Source organism: Oncorhynchus nerka, linkage group LG12 (genome assembly GCF_034236695.1).
Source record: "Oncorhynchus nerka isolate Pitt River linkage group LG12, Oner_Uvic_2.0, whole genome shotgun sequence".
Taxonomy (NCBI): Eukaryota; Metazoa; Chordata; class Actinopteri; order Salmoniformes; family Salmonidae; genus Oncorhynchus; species Oncorhynchus nerka.
In genome coordinates, this window is record NC_088407.1 from 51,925,340 (window position 1) to 51,946,254 (window position 20,915).

The 20,915-nt window shown below is 44.1% G+C and overlaps 1 protein-coding gene across 1 annotated transcript in view; it reads left to right on the forward strand.

The window, feature by feature from the left end:
- Window positions 1–10,458, forward strand: part of kif28 (kinesin family member 28) — a 34,919-nt gene extending 24,461 nt beyond the window's left edge. Inside the window, 8 exon segments of the mRNA XM_065025071.1 lie at window positions 3,981–4,202; window positions 4,287–4,357; window positions 4,741–4,875; window positions 4,971–5,137; window positions 5,710–5,811; window positions 5,966–6,091; window positions 6,185–6,309; window positions 6,424–10,458. Coding sequence (XP_064881143.1) covers window positions 3,981–4,202; window positions 4,287–4,357; window positions 4,741–4,875; window positions 4,971–5,137; window positions 5,710–5,811; window positions 5,966–6,091; window positions 6,185–6,309; window positions 6,424–6,582 — 1,107 coding nt within the window. The 3' untranslated portion in view covers window positions 6,583–10,458.
- The last annotated feature ends 10,457 nt before the right edge of the window (window positions 10,459–20,915 follow it).

Consider the following 20,915-nt stretch of genomic DNA (forward strand, 5'->3'; position numbering starts at 1 on the left):
ACTTCAAGGAGAGCGGTTCAATTGAGGCTTCAGGGTGCCCAAGAAAGTCCAGCAAGCTCCAGGACCGTCTCCTAAAGTTGATTCAGCTGCGGGATCGGGGCACCACCAGTACAGAACTTGCTCAGCAATGGCAGCAGGCAGGTGTGAGTGCATCTGCACGCATAGTGTGGCGAAGACTTTTGGAGGATGACCTGGTGTCAAGAAGGGCAGCAAAGAAGCCACTTCTCTCTAGAAAAACATCAGGGACAGACTGATATTCTGCAAAAGGTACAGGGATTGGACTGCTGAGGACCGGGGTAATGTCATTTTCTCTGATGAATCCCCTTTCCGATTGTTTGGGGCATCCGGAAAAAAGCTTGTCCAGAGAAGACAAGGTGAGCGCTACCATCAGTCCTGTGTCATGCCAACAGTAAAGCATCCTGATACCATTCATGTGTGGGGTTGCTTATCAGCCAAGCGAGTGAGCTCACTCATAATTTTGCCTAAGAACACAGTCATGAATAGAGAATGGTACCAACACATCCTCCGAGAGCAACTTCTCCCAACCATCCAGGAACAGTTTGGTGACGAACAATGCCTTTTCCAGCATGATGGAGCACCTTGTCATAAGGCAAAAGTGATGACTAAGTGGCTTGGGGAACAAAACATCAATATCTTGGGTCCATGGCCAGGAAACTCCCCAGACCTTAATCCCATTGAGAACTTGTGGTCAATCCTCAAGAGGCGGGTGGACAAAGAAAAACCCACAAATTCTGACAAACTCCAAGCATTGATTATACAAGAATGGGCTGCATCAGTCAGGATGTGGCCCAGAAGTTCATTGATAGCATGCCAGGGTGGATGGCAGAGGTCTTGAAAAATAAGGGTTGACACTGCAAATATTGACTCTTTGCATCAACTTCATGTAATTACATTTACATTTATGTCATTTAGCAGACGCTCTTATCCAGAGCGACTTACAAATTGGTGCGTTCACCTTAAGACATCCAGTGGAACAGCCACTTTACAATAGTGCATCTAAATCTTTTTAAGGGGGGGGTGAGAAGGATTACTTTATCCTATCCTAGGTATTCCTGAAAGAGGTGGGGTTTCAGGTGTCTCCGGAAGGTGGGTGATTGACTCCGCTGTCCTGGCGTCGTGAGGGAGTTTGTTCCACCATTGGGGGCCAGAGCAGCGAACAGTTTTGACTGGGCTGAGCGGGAACTGTACTTCCTCAGTGGTAGGGAGGCGAGCAGGCCAGAGGTGGATGAACGCAGAGCCCTTGTTTGGGTGTAGGGCCTGATCAGAGCCTGAGGTACTGAGGTGCCGTTCCCCCTCACAGCTCCGTAGGCAAGCACCATGGTCTTGTAGCGGATGCGAGCTTCAACTGGAAGCCAGTGGAGAGAGCGGAGGAGCGGGGTGACGTGAGAGAACTTGGGAAGGTTGAACACCAGACGGGCTGCGGCGTTCTGGATGAGTTGTAGGGGTTTAATGGCACAGGCAGGGAGCCCAGCCAACAGCGAGTTGCAGTAATCCAGACGGGAGATGACAAGTGCCTGGATTAGGACCTGCGCCGCTTCCTGTGTGAGGCAGGGTCGTACTTCTGGATGTTGTAGAGCATGAACCTACAAGAACGGGCCACCGCCTTGATGTTAGTTGAGAACGACAGGGTGTTGTCCAGGATCACGCCAAGGTTCTTAGCGCTCTGGGAGGAGGACACAATGGAGTTGTCAACCGTGATGGCGAGATCATGGAACGGGCAGTCCTTCCCGGGAGGAAGAGCAGCTCCGTCTTGCCGAGGTTCAGCTTGAGGTGGTGATCCGTCATCCACACTGATATGTCTGCCAGACATGCAGAGATGCGATTCGCCACCTGGTCATCAGAAGGGGGAAAGGAGAAGATTAATTGTGTGTCTGCATAGCAATGATAGGAGAGACCATGTGAGGTTATGACAGAGCCAAGTGACTTGGTGTATAGCGAGAATAGGAGAGGGCCTAGAACAGAGCCCTGGGGACGCCAGTGGTGAGAGCGCACGGTGAGGAGACAGATTCTACACGCCACCTGGTAGGAGCGACCTTCAGGTAGGACGAATCCAAGCGTGGGCCTGGGAGATGCCCAACCTCCCGGAGAGGGTTGGTTAATTGTCAATAAAAGCCTTTGACATGTATGAAATGCTTGTAATTATACTTCAGTATTCCATAGAAACATCTGACAAAAATATCTAAAGACACTGAAGCGGCAAACTTTGTGAAAATTAATATTTGTGTCATTCTCAAAACTTTTGGCCACGACTGTATAGTGTCTTGCGAAAGTATTCACCCCTTTGGGATTTTTGCTATTTTGTTGCCTTACAACCTGAAATAAAAATATTTTTTTGGGGGGGGTTGTATCATTTGATTTACACAACTTGCCTACCACTTTGAAGATGCAAAATATTTTTTATTGTGAAACAAGAAATAAGACAAAAAACAGAACTTGAGCGTGCATAACTATTCACCCCTCCAAAGTCAATACTTTGTAGAGTCACCTTTTGCAGCAATTACAGCTGCAAGTCTCTTGGGGTATGTATCGACAAGCTTGGCACATCTAGCCACTGGGATTTTTGCCCGTTCTTCAAGGCAAAACTGCTCCAGTTCCTTCAAGTTGGATGGGCTCCGCTGGTGTACAGCAATCTTTAAGTTTTACCACAGATTCTCAATTGGATTGAGGTCTGAGCATTCCAATACATTTCAGTTTTTCCTCTTAAACCACTCGAGTGTTGCTTTAGCAGTATGCTTAGGGTCATTGTCCTGCTGGAAGGTGAACCTCCGTCCCAGTCTCAAATCTCTGGAAGACTGAAACAGGTTTCCCTCAAGAATTTCCCTGTATTTAGCGGAATCCATCATTTCTTCAATTCTGACCAGTTTCCCAGTCCCTGCCGATAAAAAACATCCCCACAACCTGATGCTACCACCACCATGCTTCACTGTGGGGATCGTGTTATCGGGTGATAAGAGGTGTTGGGTTTGCTTCAGACATAGCGTTTTCCTTGGTGGCCAAAAAGCTCAATTTTAGTCTCATCTGACCAGAGTACCTTCTTCCATATGTTTGGGGAGTCTCCCACATTCCTTTTGGCGAACACCAAACGTGTTTGCTTATTTTTCTCTTTAAGCAATGCCTTTTTTTCTGGCCACTGTTCCGTAAACCCCAGCTCTGTGGAGTGTATGGCTTAAAGTGGTCCTATGGACAGATACTCCAATCTCCGCTGTGGAGCTTTGCAGCTCCTTCAGGGGTATCTTTGGTCCCTTTGTTGCCTCTCTGATTAATGCCCTCCTTGCCTGGTCTGTGGGCGGCCTTCTCTTGACAAGTTTGTTGTGGTGCCATATTCTTTCAATTTTTTAATAATGGATTTAATGGTGCTCCGTGGGATGTTCAAAGTTTCAGATATTTTTGTATAACCCAACCCTGATCTGTACTTCTCCACAACTTTGTCCCTGACCTGTTTCGAGAGCTCCTTGGTCTTCATGGTGCCGCTTGCTTGGTGGTGCCGCTTGCTTAGTGGTGTTGCAGACTCTGGGGTCTTTCAGAACAGGTGTGTCTATATATACTCATGTGAGATCATGTGACACTTAGATTGCACACAGGTGGACTTTATTTAACAAATTATGTGACTTCTGAAGGTAATTGGTTGCAGCAGATCTTATTTAGAGGCTTCATAGAAAAGGGGGTGAATACATATGCACGTATCACTTTTCCATTTTTTAATTTTTTAGAATGTTTTTAAACAAGTTTTTTTTCTTCATTTCACCACTTTGGACTATTTTGTATGTCCATTACATGAAATACAAATAAAAATCCATTTAAATTACAGGTTGTAATGCAAAATATGAAAAACGCCAAGGGGGATGAATACTTTTGCAAGGCACTGTATAGTGTATGTAGGATCCGTATTGCTGCATAGAGCTGAGTTAAGTGTCAGGTGTGTGTGTAACTCAGGTGAGTGTGTTGTCCTCTCCCCACAGGTGTGGCTCTGGTCCAAGGCCAAGTTTGTGAACCGTAAGTTCCTGATGGAGGAGTTGTATCAGCAGCACCATACGGAGCGGAAGGGAGAGGGGGCGGCCAGGGCGCCCATGCCCAGAGACAGAGACCCTTTTTGGGATCCGCTGGAGCCCCTGCTCTTGGGCAGCGCCCACCTCTGGCTGCAGTCTCTGGCTTTCCGTATCGCACTGGAGGAACAGCTGGAGGTACTGTGTGTGTGTCTGTGTGTGTGTGTGTGTGCGCGTGCATGTGTGCGTGTCGTTCTATCTCATCCCTCTCTGTGTTTCCAGGTATTGGGGTCAGAGGGCACTGAGGAGGCCATACTGCAGGCCCAGCTTCTACCATGCAGCCCTACAGGACTGTGGGTAACATTACATTACAGAAGAATGGGAGGCAGACACTTTACCGGGTTGTGTTCAGTACGGACAGAGAAAAGTTTTGAACCTCAACTTGTCCAATTGGAACTCAGATCTTAATTTTTATTTTGCTATGTTGTGCCCTAATGAACACAACCCAGATTTAAATAATTGCAGTCTAGAATAACATGAAGAAGAAGAACATGAATGGTTGGCTAGTTGAATCAGGGAAGTTAGATACTTTATGTAGCCAGTGGCCATATGTATCAAGCATTTCAGAGTCCCTGTCCATGTAATGTTATTCATTGTGATCTAAAAGGCAAAACTGATCCTAAAACAGCCTTCTGAGAGGTTTGATACATATGGCCCCTGGCCCTTCTGTGTCCAGGACTCTGGGGGAGGATGACATCCTGATCGACCCCTCTGAGCTACTGGGGAGACGGCTGGACTTCCAGCTGGTCCTGGATCAGTGCTGTGGCCTGCGCTGGGTCCAACAGGCCAGGAACAGGGGCGTTCAGATAGGGTGAGTGGGCTAGAGATTTGGGGTGGTATTTGTTCTTAATTGACTTGCCTAGAGAAATGAAGGTTAAATAACTGACGTCACCTTTCCCCTGCCAGGTTCAGGATGTTCGACAGTGCCCAGCCCCTCTACACTCCAGCCGTGTGGCACAATGTCAACCCCCTGCTGGACCAGCGGGTCCACTTCACCTCTCTGCACACCTCCCAAGGCCTGCTAGAACACCTGCAGACCAGCGCCCTGGTGCTGGAGCTCTGGGGCCTACAGGGTAAGTAAACCTGGGACAAACCTAAGCCCAGGATAGTAACTGTAAACCTTGTACTCGCTTACAGACCTGAGTCCAGTAAGGGTAAGCCTGGGGCTCGCCTACAAACCTGGGCCCAGGATAGTAAGGTTAAGCCTGGGACTTGCCTACAAACCTGAGCCCAGTAAGGGTAAGCCTGGGACTCGCCTACAAACCTGGGCCCAGGATAGTAAGGGTAAGCCTGGGACTCGCCTACAAACCTGGGCCCAGGATAGTAAGGGTAAGCCTGGGACTTGCCGACTTGGAACTCGTACTGTATTCATACTGTATGCACGTGTAAAGGACATCATGATACTTGCTTGGCGAGTACCCCTTTCTCCTGATTCGGCTCATACCGGTGATTGAACGCAGGACCTCTGCCTCGCAATCACACTTGACTGCCATCCTGAAGCATCTTACCTGGTTACACCCATGAAAAGCTAGCTATGCCGCAGCGCAAGTGGAGACACCTCAGGCTGAGGAGCGAATTTCACAGATCCCATCTGCCACACATACACGTGTAACGCTTGGGTAATGCTTGATACTTTCCTGTCCAGAGGGATGTAGAGACATGGTGTCGTCTCTGGAGGGAGTGAGGATGACTCCAGAGGGATGCTTCATCATCGACCAGGCTAGCGCAACTGAGACAGCCACTGTGAGTCTACATCAGACATCTGTACACCACTCGGAGATTTAGAATTTGTCATATTTGTAGGACAGCCTTATAGATTTACATGAGACCTCAAAGGGTTAAATAGTATGTGTATCCACTATAGTGTGTGTGTGTGTTGCAGACAGTGGACCCTGGCTCAGAGCTGAGCTGCTCTCTGAGGGCTCTACAGCAGGATGTAGAGGAGCTGAGGAACACCAACGCTGCACTGAAGACCGAGAACAACACACTGAGGGATCAGCTCAATACAACTAAGACCGGTCAGACATGTACTAAACAACTGAACTGTCATGTTCTCTCGCTCTCTCACTCACTCTCTCCCCTCCTCTGTGTAGGAGCAGAGTGTGGTCGTGGTCGGTCAGAGATGCGGGGCAGCAGTCTGCGGCCCAGCTGTGATGCAGAGTTCGCCCGCGCCCTGAAGGTCTTCTACCACAGCATGACCTCTGTCAGGGTTCAACTGCAGCGCCTGCGCAGGCACAGGCCCAGTGTATGTATCAATCAGTCAATTAATCAATCTACTTACCTACTTATTGACTAACTGATCTAAGTGTGTTTGTGTGTGTTTCTGCATATACTGTGTGCATATATGTGTGTGTTCCAGGAGGAGTCAGATCTCTTGGGGCTCAGGCTGTTTGTGGATGAGCAGGGTGGTCTGCTGCGTGATTTCTCAGAGCTGCTGGAGCAGAGCGTCTCCTCTCTCAAACAGGATGTGGCCGCCATTGTACGACGCAAACGGGAACGCTCAGGAATCTGGTCCTGACTCCCATCCTCATCTAGTCCTGAACGGAACAACTGGAATTCCCCATCAAACTAATGTAACGCCCAATCCCAAATTGACCCCTGGCCACAACCTCTAGGGCCAGGGCACTTCATGTAGGTGTGAAAGGATCTGATAGGTAAAAACGTGCTCTACTTCCACCTTGCTGAATGATTGGCTGGGTGGGAGTTTCAACATGTTGCTTTCATATTTTCTATCCCTTCAGATTTACACAAGTGCCAAGAGGAAAAGGGTCAGTTAGGTTTTTGATCCTGTGTTTTATCGTCGACAAGTTGGGATTATATATTGGACTCCCGTAAACGCTAATGCTAACAATACTAATGTAGTGCAACTAGTGTTTGTGCGTTTACACTCCATTACATCTTGACGTTGTTGTATTACCAGAAATATAGTTGTTTCACTGCAGAGATCAACTCTGACAATTCTGGGCCCGTATTCATGAAGTGTCTGAGTGCTGATCTAGAATCAGGTTCCCTGTCTATATAATTATGATTTTTTAATTTTTTAATTTCACCTTTATATAACCAGGTAGGCCAGTTGAGAACAAGTTCTCATTTGCAACTGCGACCTGGCCAAGATAAAGCAAAGCAGTTCGACACATACAACAACAGAGTTACACATGGAGTAAACAAACATACAGTCAATAATACGGGGGAAAATCTATATACAGCATGTGCAAATGAGGTAGGATAAGAGAGGTAAGGCAATTAATAGGCCATGGTGGCAAAGTAATTACAATATAGCAATTAAACACTGAAATGGTAGAATGTACAGAAGATGAATGTGCAAGTAGAGATACTGGGGTGCAAAGGAGCAAGATAAATAAATAAATATGGTATGGGGATGAGGTAGATTGGATGGGCTTTTTACAGATGAGCTATGTACAGGTGCAGTGATCTGTGAGCTGCTCTGACAGCTGGTGCTTAAAGCTAGTGAGGGAGGTAAGAGTCTCCAGCTTTAGTGATTTTTGCAGTTCGTTCCAGTCAATGGAACCAGAGAACTGGAAGGAGAGGCAGCCAAAGGAGGAATTGGCTTTGGGGGTGACCAGTGAAATATACCTGCTGGAGCACGTGGGTGGGTGCTTCTATGGTGACCAGTGAGCTGAGATAAGGCGGGGCTTTACCTAGCAGAGACTTGTAGATGACCTGGAGCCAGTGGGTTTGGCGACGAGGATGAAGCGAGGGCCAGCCAACGAGAGCGTACAGGTCACAATGGTGGGTAGTATTATGGGGCTTTGGTGACAAAACGGATGGCACTGTGATAGACTGCATCCAATTTGTTGAATAGAGTGTTGGAGGCTATTTTCTAAATGACATCGCCGAAGTCGAAAATCGGTAGGATGGTCAGTTTTACGAGGGTATGTTTGGCAGCATGAGTGAAGGATGCTTTGTTGCAAAATGAGAAGCCGATTCTAGATTTAATTTTGGACTAGAGATGTTTAATGTGAGTCTGGAAGGAGAGTTTACAGTCTAACCAGACACCTAGGTATTTGTATTTGTCCACATATTCTAAGTCAGAACCGTACAGAGTAGTGATGCTGGATGGGCGGGCAGGTGCGGGCAGCGATCAGTTGAAGACCATGCATTTGGTTTTACTTGCATTTAAGAGCAGTTGGAGGCCACGGAAGGAGAGTTGTATGGCATTGAAGCTCATCTGGAGGTTAGTTAAAGTCCAAAGAAGTGCCAGAGGTATACAGAATGGTGTTGTCTGCATAGAGGTGGATCAAAGAATCACTAGCAGCAAGGACGACATCATTGATGTATACAGAGAAGAGAGTTGGCCTGAGAATTTGACCCTGTGGCACCCCCATAGAGACTGCCAGAGGTCCGGCCAACAGGCCCTCCGATTTGGCACACTGAACCCTATCTGAGAAGTAGTTGGTGAACCAGGCGAGGCAATCCTTTGAGAAACCAAGGCTGTTGAGTCTGCCAATAAGAATGTTGTGATTGACAGAGTCGAAAGCTTTAGCCAGGTCGATGAATACGGCTGCACAGTAATGTCTCTTATCGATGGCTGTTTTGATATGTTTAGGACCTTGAGCGTGGCTGAGGTGCACACATGACTAGCTCTGAAACCATATTGCATAACGGAGAAGGTACAGTGGGATTCGAAATGGTTGGTAATCTGTTTGTTAACTTGGCTTTCGAAGACCTTAGAAAGGCAGGGTAGAATAGATATAGGTCTGTAGCGGTTTGGGTCTAGAGTGTCTCCCTTATGAAGAGGGGGATGACCGCAGCAGCTTTCCAATCTTTGGGGATCTCAGATGATACGAAAGATAGGTTGAACAGGCTAGTAATAGGGGTTGCAACAATTTTGGCAGATCATTTTAGAAAGAGAGGGTCCAGATTGTCGGATGTTTTGTAGGGGGAGGAGGAATGGGGAGGTTTGGGCGAGTTGCTTTGGGGAGTGCAGGGCTGTTGACCGGAGTAGGGGTAGCCAGGTGGAAAGCATGGCCAGCCGTAGAAAAATACTTATTGAAATTCTCAATTATAGTGGATTTATCTGTGGTAAGTGTTTCCTAGCCTCAGTGCAGTGGGCAGCTGGGAGGAGGTGCTCTTATTCTCCATGGACTTTACAGTGTCCCATAACTTTTTTTGAGTTTGTTTTTGTGCTGGTCAAGGGCAGTCAGGTCTGGAGAGAACCAAGGGCTGTATCGGTTTCTGGTTCTACATTTTTTGGATGGGGCATGCTTATTTAAGATGGTGAGGAAGGCACTTTTAAAGAATAACCAGGCATCCTCTACTGACCGGATGAGGTCTATATCCTTCCAGGATACCCGGGCCAGGTCGATTAGAAAGGCCTGCTGGCTGAAGTGTTTTAGGGAGCGTTTGACAGTGATGAGGGGTGGTCGTTTGACCGCAGACCCATTACGGATGCAGGCAATGAGGCAGTGATCGCTGAGATCTTGGTTGAAAACAGCAGAGGTGTATTTGGAGGGCAAGTAGGTTAGGGTGATATCTATGAGGGTGCCCGTGTTTATGGATTTGGGGTTGTACCTGGTGGGTTCATTGATAATTTGTGTGAGATTGAGGAGATCAAGCTTAGATTGTAGGATGGCCGGGGTGTTAAGCATGTCACAGTTTAGGTCACCTAGCAGCACGAGCTCTGAAGATAGATGGGGGGCAATCAATTCACATATGGTGTCCAGGGCACAGCTGGGGGCAGAGTATAGTCTATAGCAAGCGGCAAGAGTGAGAGACTTGTTTCTGGAAAGATGGATTTTTAAAAGTAGAATTTTGAATTGTTTGGGTACAGACCTGGATAGTAAGACAGAACTCTGCAGGCTATCTCTGCAGTAGATTGCAACACCGCCCCCTTTAGCAGTTCTATCTTGTCGGAAAATGTTATAGTTTGGGATGGAAATTTCAGGGTTTTTGGTGGACTTCCTAAGCCAGAATTCAGACATGGCTAGGACATCCGGGTTGGCAGAGTGTGCTAAAGCAGTGAATTAAACAAACCGAGGAGGCTTCTAACGTTAACATGCATGAAACATGCATCTAAAGGGGGAAGCTGGTCCTAGGTCAGCACTCCTATTCTGAGATGCTTTTAGGATACGGGCCCAGATCAACATCTGAGAGGTTTAATAACTTCTTTATTTCAGTTTTGAAAAAAATTGAAATGAATACAGAGACAATCAATCCATTTCAATGTAATAATTGGAAATATATTTATTGATACAGATTCAAATGTAGAAAATCATGATCATAATTTAACAAAAATAAAGTAATTCATATTTTACTCAATTGCTATATGCAATCAAAATGATCACTTTTATTGTTGAAACATCAACCACATTATCATATAGGTGATTATCATGTCATATAGAATATGTTGGCACATGTCTATGTTGCATTTGAATAAATACAGTGTGGGAAAAGTGCTAAGTTAGCACATTGATACCTTACTGTACAGTATTTGAACTTATCCAAGTGTGCTCAAGACATATATTGGGGTTATTTTGAATGATGACTCTACACATTTTTGGTGGGTTTGCTTTGGTTGTGTTTCAGATTATTTTGTGACCAATAGAGGTGAATGGTAAATAATATATTGTGTCATTTTGAAGTGTTTTTACAATAAAGGTGACTCCAAAATGACACAATACATTATTACCATGTGGAGCTCCTATAGGCACAAATGATCAACAAATGAAAGCAAAACAAACAGCAAATCAATGTTAAGTTATGAGTTACCTGAGATCAAATGATGGAGCTATGTCCCAATCCTGTAACACTCCACAGCTACTTGAAATGTCACCTATGGAGATATCAAATGAAATATTGTTCTAGCTCAATTGGCTCATATCGCTGTCAAGGAGCGGTCATGTGAGTTTCCAGAGCAAAAAGGATTACTGGTTCGAGCCGGTTTCATATAGTTTAATAATGTACGCAAACTGAATCCAAGCACAGCTCAGTTATTTGAAAGTATTTCAAATGTGTCTGAATATACACAAATCAAATCCAAATGTATTTGTCACCGAATACAACTGGTGTAGACTTTACCAGGAAACGCTTACTTCAATGATGCAGAGTTGAAAAATAATAGCAATGCGTGAAGAATAAAAATACAGATCAATGATGGAGCTTTTTCCAGGAAGTACCAGTACCAGATCAATGTGGAGCTATATCCAGGAAGTACCAGTACCAGATGAATGATGGAGCTATATCCAGGAAGTACCAGTACCAGATCAATGTGGAGCTATATCCAGGAAGTACCAGTACCAGATCAATGATGGAGCTATATCCAGGAAGTACCAGTACCAGATGAATGATGGAGCTATATCCAGGAAGTACCAGTACCAGATCAATGTGGAGCTATATCCAGGAAGTACCAGTACCAGATCAATGATGGAGCTATATCCAGGAAGTACCAGTACCAGATGAATGATGGAGCTATATCCAGGAAGTACCAGTACCAGATCAATGTGGAGCTATATCCAGGAAGTACCAGTACCAGATCAATGATGGAGCTATATCCAGGAAGTACCAGTACCAGATCAATGATGGAGCTATATCCAGGAAGTACCAGTACCAGATCAATGTGGAGCTATATCCAGGAAGTACCAGTACCAGATCAATGTGGAGCTATATCCAGGAAGTACCAGTACCAGATCAATGATGGAGCTATATCCAGGAAGTACCAGTACCAGATCAATGATGGAGCTATATCCAGGAAGTGTACCAGATCAGTACCAGATCAATGAATGGAGCTATATCCAGGAAGTACCAGTACCAGATCAATGATGGAGTTATAACTATATCCAGGAAGTACCAGATCAATGATGGAATGGATGTATCAGTACCAGCTATATCAGGAAGTACACCAGATCAATGATGGAGTTATATCCAGGATGTACCAGTACCAGATCAATGATGGAGCTATATCCAGGATGTACCAGTACCAGATCAATGTGGAGCTATATCCAGGAAGTACCAGTACCAGATCAATGATGGAGCTATATCCAGGAAGTACCAGTACCAGATCAATGTGGAGCTATATCCAGGAAGTACCAGTACCAGATCAATGATGGAGCTATATCCAGGAAGTACCAGTACCAGATCAATGTGGAGCTATATCCAGGAAGTACCAGTACCAGATCAATGATGGAGCTATATCCAGGAAGTACCAGTACCAGATCAATGATGGAGCTATATCCAGGATGTATCCATTACCAGATCAATGATGGAGCTATATCCAGGAAGTACCAGTACCAGATCAATGATGGAGTTATATCTATATCCAGGAAGTACCAGATCAGATCAATGATGGAGCTATATCCAGGATGTATCAGTACCAGATCAATGTGGAGTTATATCCAGGATCAATACCAGATCAATGATGGAGCTATATCCAGGAAGTACCAGTACCAGATGAATGTGGAGCTATATCCAGGAAGTACCAGTACCAGATCAATGATGGAGCTATATCCAGGAAGTACCAGTACCAGATCAATGTGGAGCTATATCCAGGAAGTACCAGTACCAGATCAATGATGGAGCTATATCCAGGAAGTACCAGTACCAGATCAATGATGGAGCTATATCCAGGAAGTACCAGTACCAGATCAATGATGGAGCTATATCCAGGAAGTACCAGTACCAGATCAATGTGTAGCTATATCCAGGAAGTACCAGTACCAGATCAATGATGGAGCTATATCCAGGAAGTACCAGTACCAGATCAATGTGGAGCTATATCCAGGAAGTACCAGTACCAGATCAATGATGGAGCTATATCCAGGAAGTACCAGGATCAATGTACCAGTACCAGTACCAGATCAATGATGGAGCTATATCCAGGATGTATCATTACCAGATCAATGATGGAGCTATATCCAGGAAGTACCAGTACCAGATCAATGATGGAGTTATATATATCCAGGAAGTACCAGTACCAGATCAATGATGGAGCTATATCCAGGATGTATCAGTACCAGATCAATGTGGAGCTATATCCAGGATGTACCAGTACCAGATCAATGATGGAGCTATATCCAGGATGTACCAGTACCAGATCAATGTGGAGCTATATCCAGGAAGTACCAGTACCAGATCAATGATGGAGCTATATCCAGGAAGTACCAGTACCAGATCAATGTGGAGCTATATCCAGGAAGTACCAGTACCAGATCAATGATGGAGCTATATCCAGGAAGTACCAGTACCAGATCAATGATGGAGTTATATCCAGGAAGTACCAGTACCAGATCAATGATGGAGCTATATCCAGGAAGTACCAGTACCAGATCAATGTGGAGCTATATCCAGGAAGTACCAGTACCAGATCAATGATGGAGCTATATCCAGGAAGTACCAGTACCAGATCAATGATGGAGTTATATCTATATCCAGGAAGTACCAGATCAATGATGGAGCTATATCCAGGATGTATCCAGTACCAGATCAATGTGGAGCTATATCCAGGATGTACCAGTACCAGATCAATGATGGAGCTATATCCAGGAAGTACCAGTACCAGATCAATGATGGAGCTATATCCAGGAAGTACCAGTACCAGATCAATGATGGAGCTATATCCAGGAAGTACCAGTACCAGATCAATGATGGAGCTATATCCAGGATGTACCAGTACCAGATCAATGATGGAGCTATATCCAGGAAGTACCAGTACCAGATCAATGATGGAGCTGTATCCAGGAAGTACCAGTACCAGATCAATGATGGAGCTATATCCAGGATGTACCAGTACCAGATCAATGATGGAGCTATATCCAGGAAGTACCAGTACCAGATCAATGATGGAGCTATATCCAGGATGTACCAGTACCAGATCAATGATGGAGTTATATCCAGGATGTACCAGTACCAGATCAATGATGGAGTTATATCCAGGAAGTACCAGTACCAGATCAATGTGGAGCTATATCCAGGAAGTACCAGTACCAGATCAATGATGGAGCTATATCCAGGAAGTACCAGTACCAGATCAATGATGGAGCTATATCCAGGAAGTACCAGTACCAGATCAATGTGGAGCTATATCCAGGAAGTACCAGTACCAGATCAATGATGGAGCTATATCCAGGAAGTACCAGTACCAGATCAATGTGGAGCTATATCCAGGAAGTACCAGTACCAGATCAATGATGGAGCTATATCCAGGAAGTACCAGTACCAGATCAATGATGGAGCTATATCCAGGAAGTACCAGTACCAGATCAATGATGGAGCTATATCCAGGAAGTACCAGTACCAGATCAATGATGGAGCTATATCCAGGATGTATCATTACCAGATCAATGATGGAGCTATATCCAGGAAGTACCAGTACCAGATCAATGATGGAGTTATATCTATATCCAGGAAGTACCAGATCAATGATGGAGCTATATCCAGGATGTATCAGTACCAGATCAATGTGGAGTTATATCCAGGATGTATCAGTACCAGATCAATGATGGAGCTATATCCAGGATGTACCAGTACCAGATCAATGATGGAGCTATATCCAGGATGTACCAGTACCAGATCAATGATGGAGCTATATCCAGGAAGTACCAGTACCAGATCAATGATGGAGCTGTATCCAGGAAGTACCAGTACCAGATCAATGATGGAGCTATATCCAGGATGTATCAGTACCAGATCAATGATGGAGCTATATCTATATCCAGGAAGTACCAGTACCAGATCAATGATGGAGCTATATCCAGGAAGTACCAGTACCAGATCAATGATGGAGCTATATCCAGGATGTATCAGTACCAGATCAATGATGGAGCTATATCCAGGATGTATCAGTACCAGATCAATGATGGAGCTATATCCAGGAAGTACCAGTACCAGATCAATGATGGAGCTATATCTATATCCAGGAAGTACCAGTACCAGATCAATGATGGAGCTATATCCAGGATGTATCAGTACCAGATCAATGTGGAGTTATATCCAGGAAGTACCAGTACCAGATCAATGATGGAGCTGTATCCAGGAAGTACCAGTACCAGATCAATGATGGAGCTATATCCAGGATGTACCAGTACCAGATCAATGATGGAGCTATATCCAGGATGTATCAGTACCAGATCAATGATGGAGCTATATCTATATCCAGGAAGTACCAGTACCAGATCAATGATGGAGCTATATCCAGGATGTATCAGTACCAGATCAATGATGGAGCTATATCCAGGATGTATCAGTACCAGATCAATGATGGAGCTATATCCAGGAAGTACCAGTACCAGATCAATGATGGAGCTATATCTATATCCAGGAAGTACCAGTACCAGATCAATGATGGAGCTATATCCAGGATGTATCAGTACCAGATCAATGATGGAGCTATATCCAGGAAGTACCAGTACCAGATCAATGATGGAGCTATATCTATATCCAGGAAGTACCAGTACCAGATCAATGATGGAGTTATATCTATATCCAGGAAGTACCAGTACCATATCAATGTGCAGAGGTATGAAATATTTGAAGTAGATATGTACATGATGGCAGGGTAAAGCGATTAGGCATCAGGATAGATAATAAAATAAAGAACAGAGTTGCAGCAGCAAATTATGAGTGTCAAAGTATGTGGTGTGAGTGTGTGTATGAATAAAGTATGGTGATTTATGGACTTATGGATTTATGGATAAGAGCGTCTGCTAAAGTGACTAAATGTAAAAGTGTGTGTGTGTAATATGTGTTTGTGTTGTTGTGTCGGTGTGTGTATTGTGTGCTTATGTAGTGTAGGTGAGTGTGTGTGGGTTTTGTGTGGGAGTGTGTGTATGAATGAATGTGTTTATTAGGTGTCTATATACACTGAGTGTACAAAACATTAAGAACACCTGCTCTTTCCATGACCTAGACTGACTAGCTGACTTCGGCCAAATAATATTATAATTTACAGTAAAGATCATGTACTGATGAATTACTGGAATAATGAATTGTTCTGCTTTATTTGATTCATTTGGTTTTCCGTTTCAAATGTATCTAAGGGTTGGATGTAGAGAAACCCTTGAATGAACTATATCAGTAGATGTCATTAACCGTTATACCATTTCATTACTGCACTGTGTACAAAGACTGACCAGGTGATTCCAGATCAAAGCTCCCTTATTGACGTGACCTATTAAATCCACTTCAATCAGTGTCGATGAAGTGGAGGAGACGGGTTAAAGAATGATTTTTTAAAGCCTTGAGACAATTGAGACATGAATTGTGTATGTGTGCGATTCAGAGGGTGAATGAGCAAGACAGAACATGGTGGTATTGAATGGTAGTAGGTGTCAGGTGTCCCGGTTTGTGTCATCGACTAGGTGCAACTCAATATTAGGAAGGTGTTCCTAATGTTTGGTTTACTCAGTGTATAGTCTGGTGAGTGTAGGGTCTGTGCAAGATGGAGTTAGTGCAGGTAGTTTGGGTACCAATAATTATTTAGCAGTCTGATTATTTAGCAGGATTGGGTGTAGAAGCTGTCTCGAAGCCTGTTGGTCCAAGAGCTGATGCTCCGGTACCGTTTGCCGGACAGTAGCAGAATGAACAGCCTATTGCATGGGTATCTGGAGTCTTTGGCAATATGACACCGCCTGATATAGAGGTCCCGGATGGCAGGAAGCTCAGCCCCAGTGATGTACTGGGCTGTCCGCATCACCCTCTGTAGCGCTTTGCGGTCAAGGGCGGTGCATTTGCCATACCAAGCCGTGATCCAGCCAGTCAAGATGGTCTCGATGGTGCAGCTGTAGAACATTTTGTGGATCCCAGGGCCCATTACAAATCTTTGCAGCCTCCTGAGGGGGAAGAGGCGTTGCCCTCTTCACAACTGTATGGTTGTGTGTGGACCATGTTAAGTCCTTAGTGATGTGAATGCCAAGGAACTCGAAACTCGATCCACTCCACAACAGCCCCGTCGATGTGGATGGGGGCATGCTCTCCCCTCTTTCTCCTGTAGTCCACATTCCTTGGTCTTACTGACGTTGGGAAGAGCTTGTTGTCTTGGTACCACACTGCTAAGTCTCTGACCCCCTTCCTGTAGGCTGACTCATCGACGTCAGTGATGAACCACCATCGGTTCGTCAGCAAACTTGATGATGGTGTTGGAGTCGTGTGTAGCCATGCAGTCGTGACTGAACAGGGAGTATAGGAGGGGACAAAGCACACACCCCTTAGGGGCCCCCGTGTTAAGGGTCAGCATGGCAGAGGTGTTGTTGCCTATCTTCATCTGGGGCCGGCCCTTTGTGTCTGCGTCCAGGATCACTTTGGACCGTAGCTGCAGTCTGAACAAACTTTATTATGCATTTAATACATTTCAATACATTCATCAAGCAAAATACAAAACAATAATACAAAATAATGGAAAAATAGATTCAACTATTATATAAAAATAATAATAGGCCTGGTAAATACTGTGTTTTTATTTTTATTTTTACAAGTGTTGGTTAAATATCTTGTGTTTGCCCTTTCACTGTGCTCGGATAGAGAATACTCTGGCCTTGGTTTAACACCTGAAAGGGCCATGAAAGGGACACGGAAGTGGTTGGGGTGATGAGTAACCTTTGTGAGCCAATGTCTTAGCTTCCAGAAGGCTGTCACAGTCTTATGGCATTCAAATGACGAGGGCTCAAACCCAGTCAGTCAATTAAAGGGGCAACAGTGAACACGGCTGGAGCAACCTGGCCATTTTTGGAGGCATGATGCAGCGTAACAAGGGTGATAGCTAATTGTGAATATGTGTATTATTATAAAACTGAACGAGCCTGCTCCTGTGGAACGAAGCACCCTTACTGGGTTGCATGGAACATGCATGTCTATGCACCTTAAAGCTTGAGTGACACCTCAACAAACTAAACATGAAGTAAGTATTATCATGAAATATCCAGCATGTAGCGTCAGCCTACATCTGATACTATGGCTGCGTTCACACAGTCATCCTAAGAATCCAATTGAGATTTGTATTTAATATCCAATGTTTTTTTCCCCTGACTGTTCATATTCAGTTTGATCTGTGACCCATATGAGACTTGTGCATTCACACTGACGTAGCCTCTAAAATAGCACACAGATGCAAGGCTCATTTGCTGTCACTGTTGCTTTAAAAGTTGTTGTGGGAACAGCTAGGTCATGTACACACACAACAAAAAAAAAAACCTTTGAGCAAATAAATCTGATCGAGCATCCAGATTGAGGTCTCATATGAAACATCAGAATCATATCAGGATGGAGAAGCCCATACGAATGTGTAATAAATCAGAATTCAAAATATCAGATTCATGTGTTTTTTTGCAGTTTACACCTTCTGAAAAAATCTAATAGGTATCAGATGTGCCAATACAACGGAATTGGGCTGCCTGTGTAAACGCTGCCTGAGTGACATGACATCCTCATCATGACGTGACATCATCAGCATGCAACATCTGTCAGAGTCTACCTTTGGGGTTATCATCTGTATCTACTTCAGATCACAGGAGAGACCGTATGATTCCCATCGAGTGAGAGTGCAGCCCGAACAGGCTGGTATGTAAGTGTTCCCTGACTGCTGATCCTTCACCTGCAACAGAATAAGAGATGATTTATCAATACTAATGTCAGATTGATGATCTAAGGAAAGAGAACACAGAGCTGAAAGGTACCGTAGACTCTATTCACGGTAAGGTGGAGGTGGTGCAAAGGGACAACAAATAACTTATAGAAACCTTGCTTGATGTCGTGTCAATCAATGTGGGACAATCTCATCTTTTCAGTGATACCGGAGAATGACAACAGCAGAAGCTGTTAGGACACTGTCCGAGACTTGATGTCATCTCAACTGAAACTGCAGAGTCCATAGCATGGGTAAGGCCTCTGGGAAAAGGCCACAAGCTATTTTTGCATGTTTTGAACATTTTAAGCAAAAGGAAATGGCGAAGAGCAGAGGCAGAGAACTCAGAAACACTGTTTTTGGAATGAATGATCACTTCCCCACAGAGATCAATGAAAAGGGAAAAGCACTGTATCCCATCATGAAAGAAAAGTGTTGCCTGAACCAACGAGTCTCCTTGTTGATGGATACACTTTACATCAACTGTATCGGGTCTCTAGAGTAACTCCCTGGATATTTTAATCCAACTGTATCGGGTCTCTAGAGTAACTCCCTGGCTATTTTAATCCAACTGTATCGGGGCTCTAGAGTAACTCCCTGGCTATTTTAATCCAACTGTATCCGGGCTCTAGAGTAACTCCCTGGCTATTTTAATTCAATGTTCAAATCTGAGTTTGTGTTGCAGTGTATCATGGCAACTTCAATTATAACGAATACATGCTCTATTAATCTCCACTCGACAAGGAAATGGTTGCATATAGCTCAGGTTAATGTATGTAGTCTTCCTAACAAAATAACTTGGTCAACATAAATAAAAATCATATTTTAGCTATGACCGAAAACATTTTGATGCATCTGTAAATGATGGGCAAATGAACATTCAAGGATATAATCTACTTAGAAGGGACAGGAATATGAATGGTGGGGGTGTTGCACTGTACATTCAGAATCATATACCTTTTAAGAGGAGGGATGACCTTAATGTAGGTCAGATAGAGGCACTATGGGCTCAAGTACATCTGCCTCACCAGGCAGCCATATTGGTAGGATGTGTGCATAGACCTCCTAGCTCTATGGTGTCCTATCTGGATGACTTATGCACTGGGCTGGACCAGGTCACAGATAGTAACTGATGTGTTTACCTTGGGTGATTTTGTTATAAATTGGAAGGATCGTAATAATTCCAATATAACTAAATGAATGAGATATAACGAGAGCTGTGGTTTGACTCTAGATCATCAACTAAGATAGGTCACCGTTCGGACATGTGAACGGATCTGATCTTCTGTAATGCTTAAAAGACAGATCAATGCCCGTGGGCTGGACAGACCATAATATTGTGACCATAACCATGAACACCAAGGTTCCAAAGAAACTCCCAAGGATTGTGGTCCATAGAATTTTAAAAACATTTAATCATGAGCAATTTCTAAATGATTTGGCTGCTGTACCCTGGGAGCGGATTTATCTAGAGGATGAACTAAATCACCCTACAGAATGTTTTATTGATTTGCTCACTGAGGTAATGGACCATCATGCCCCAGTAAGAAAGAGTACTGTTGTGGCTCGTCCATCTCCGTAGATTGATGAATCAGGGTGAGGCATTTTCTTAGCGGCCAAATCTAAACTAGAAATTGATGAACAGAATTATAGAACACTACGTAATTATGCAGTTAAATTAAATAATGAGAAGTAAACTTTATTTGACAAAAATGCTTTTATTGATTGTAAAAATTACGAAAAAAGGTATTGAGTAAAGTTAAGGGCTTACTTGGTACATCTATCTCATCATATCCATCTAGTATGGAGGTTGACAGGAGAACAATAACAAAACCAGCTGATGTCATTTTGCTGATTAAATAAATGAAAATAAAATCATATACTGAGTGATAATGTAAACACCCATTCTTCCAAACACGCTATTGTCCAATGGATTGATGATCATATTATGAGCAACAATACCTGCTCTTTTAGTCTACAAATGGTGTCAGTTGAGGTGTTACACCTATTGAAGTCATTACCCAATGGTAAAACTACAGGTTATGATCTTATGGACATTGTTTTATTTCGATATGCTGCTCCCCAGATTGCAGCTCCGCTGAAAGACATATTTAATTGGTCACTGGAAAAGAGGACATTTCCGAATGGAAGCATGCTAAACTGTGTCCATTCCTGAAGGACAGCAAAGAACCCATTACTCCTGCCAACAGTCAACCAATTAGGATACTCCATTCACTCAGTAAGATATTGAAGGGTATTGTGAGTAGACAAATATGGAAGTA